This window comes from Priapulus caudatus, unplaced genomic scaffold, assembly GCF_000485595.1.
Source record: "Priapulus caudatus unplaced genomic scaffold, Priapulus_caudatus-5.0.1 Scaffold222, whole genome shotgun sequence".
Classification (NCBI taxonomy): domain Eukaryota; kingdom Metazoa; phylum Priapulida; class Priapulimorpha; order Priapulimorphida; family Priapulidae; genus Priapulus; species Priapulus caudatus.
The window spans coordinates 232,318-234,088 of record NW_014577283.1 but is presented as its reverse complement, the minus strand read 5'-3'; the positions used below and the strand labels follow the sequence as shown (position 1 = coordinate 234,088).

At 48.9% G+C, this 1,771-nt stretch overlaps 1 protein-coding gene across 1 annotated transcript in view; it reads left to right on the top strand.

Moving 5' to 3' along the window:
* The window catches only part of LOC106807557 (protocadherin-11 X-linked-like), a gene marked incomplete at its 3' end in the record, with an annotated part of 12,035 nt that overhangs the window by 6,416 nt on the left and 3,848 nt on the right, over positions 1-1,771 (top strand). The window contains exon 2 of the mRNA XM_014809926.1: positions 765-1,438. Coding sequence (XP_014665412.1) covers positions 806-1,438 — 633 coding nt within the window. The remainder of the gene's footprint in view (positions 1-764; positions 1,439-1,771) is intronic.

Genomic DNA, 1,771 nt, shown 5'->3' with positions numbered 1-1,771 from the left:
ATATATATATATATATATATACATTTAGGTATACAGTCGTGCAGGGAACACTGCGTTTTCCTAGTGACCGGGATATTATCCTTACTTCATTGCAGTCTGAGTGGCTCTACAATAGCGGTAGCATGTTTTAGTTGTTCCATAAAGGTACTAATTGTGATTAGTACCTTAATGAGTTGATTAGTTAGTAGGGCAATGGTGTTTCTGTGTTGTGCGGTATAGGTGCGGTCGACTCTTGTTATCGAAGCTGCGTGAGGGAGTGCATTAGTGTAAGGTATTAATGATGAGACTGATGGTAGCCATCTGGCAAACTTTCGTAAGATCGTAAGCAAATAATACTGTTGATTAGTATTCTATAACGTCATTATGATGCTATTCATGGTAAAATTGCACGGTCTTTTAAAGTTAATGGACAGCTAATGGTGCCTTTATAGATTGCCTATATACGTATTACATTAGGTTTCGCGCAAATTCCTCTGAATGTAGACATAACACGATAACACTAACCAGAAATATTATTCATTTTTTTAAATTGGAATATTGATAATCTTGTTAAGGTTTGGTTAATTTAACTGAAATATCTATAGTGTGTTACTAAGCGGAATTTTTTGTTTGTTTGATGTAAGCCTTATCTCGCTGTTATCAGTCAATACTCTGAAAATAGCGAGGTACGCACCAATTGCAGCCGAACAGCTCTCTATCTATAGGCATAGCAGTAATACGGATTTCTACTCGAAGTGAACATCACATTTCCCCTGTATTTGCAGATAGAGAAAGCCAAAGATTCATCTTCTGCTTCGCGCCAAAAATGTTCCCACCGACGAACTCTGGCCACGTCGCCGCGTTGCTCGTCTGCTGCCTACTATGCGCGCTCGCGCCCCCTAGCGGCGCTGCCGAACTTCTCTGCTCCGTCTACGAGGAGCTACCGCCGGGCACCCTGGTGGGAAACGTGCGCGACGTCGTCAACATCCCCACCAGCGTCGCCGGCATTAAGTTCAACATGCTGAAAACAGTCAACCGCAGCGAGCTGTTTCACGTCGACGGCGCCGGCAACGTGACGACGGCCGTCGTCATCGACCGCGAGGCGCTGTGCGCGCAGAAGCCGACGTGCGTCTACGATTTCGACATCGCTGTGCTGCCGCTGCGTCACTTCGAGATCGTGCGCGTTCAGGTGGAGATACTCGACGTCAACGACCACTCGCCGACGTTCCCGCAACCCGAACTGCACGTGCAGATATCGGAGAACGCGCGCGTCGGCTACACGCTCCTGCTCGAGCCGGCCGGCGACGACGACGTACTGCACAACGCGGCGCTCACCTACGAGCTGAAGTCGGACGGACGAGGATTCGCGATACAGGTCAGCGAGGACGCGTTCGGCGGCACCGTCGTAGCGCTGGTCGTCACTAGGGAGCTCGATAGGGAGGCAGGGAGAGCGGAGAAGGTAGGTTTGCAGTCATCTGCTCGTTTAGTTTTATATTCGTATTAACCAGGCGTAAATAATCTCAAAGTTTTGAGAAGATTTACTCCTTACATTAACCGTGGTCTGGCCCCTGGCGAGTGGAGTGAATCTCGTGACACGCAAGCTCGATTAGGGAAGCATGGAGAGCGGGGAAGGTTAGTTGCAGAGTGGAGTAAATCTAAGAGGTGATGGTGTGTGTGTGTGTGTGCGAGAGAGAGAGAGGGAGAGAGAGAGAGAGAGAGAGAGAGAGAGAGAGAGAGCGCGCAAGAGAGAGCGAGAGAGAGAGAGAGAGCGAGAGAGAGAGAGAGAGCGAGA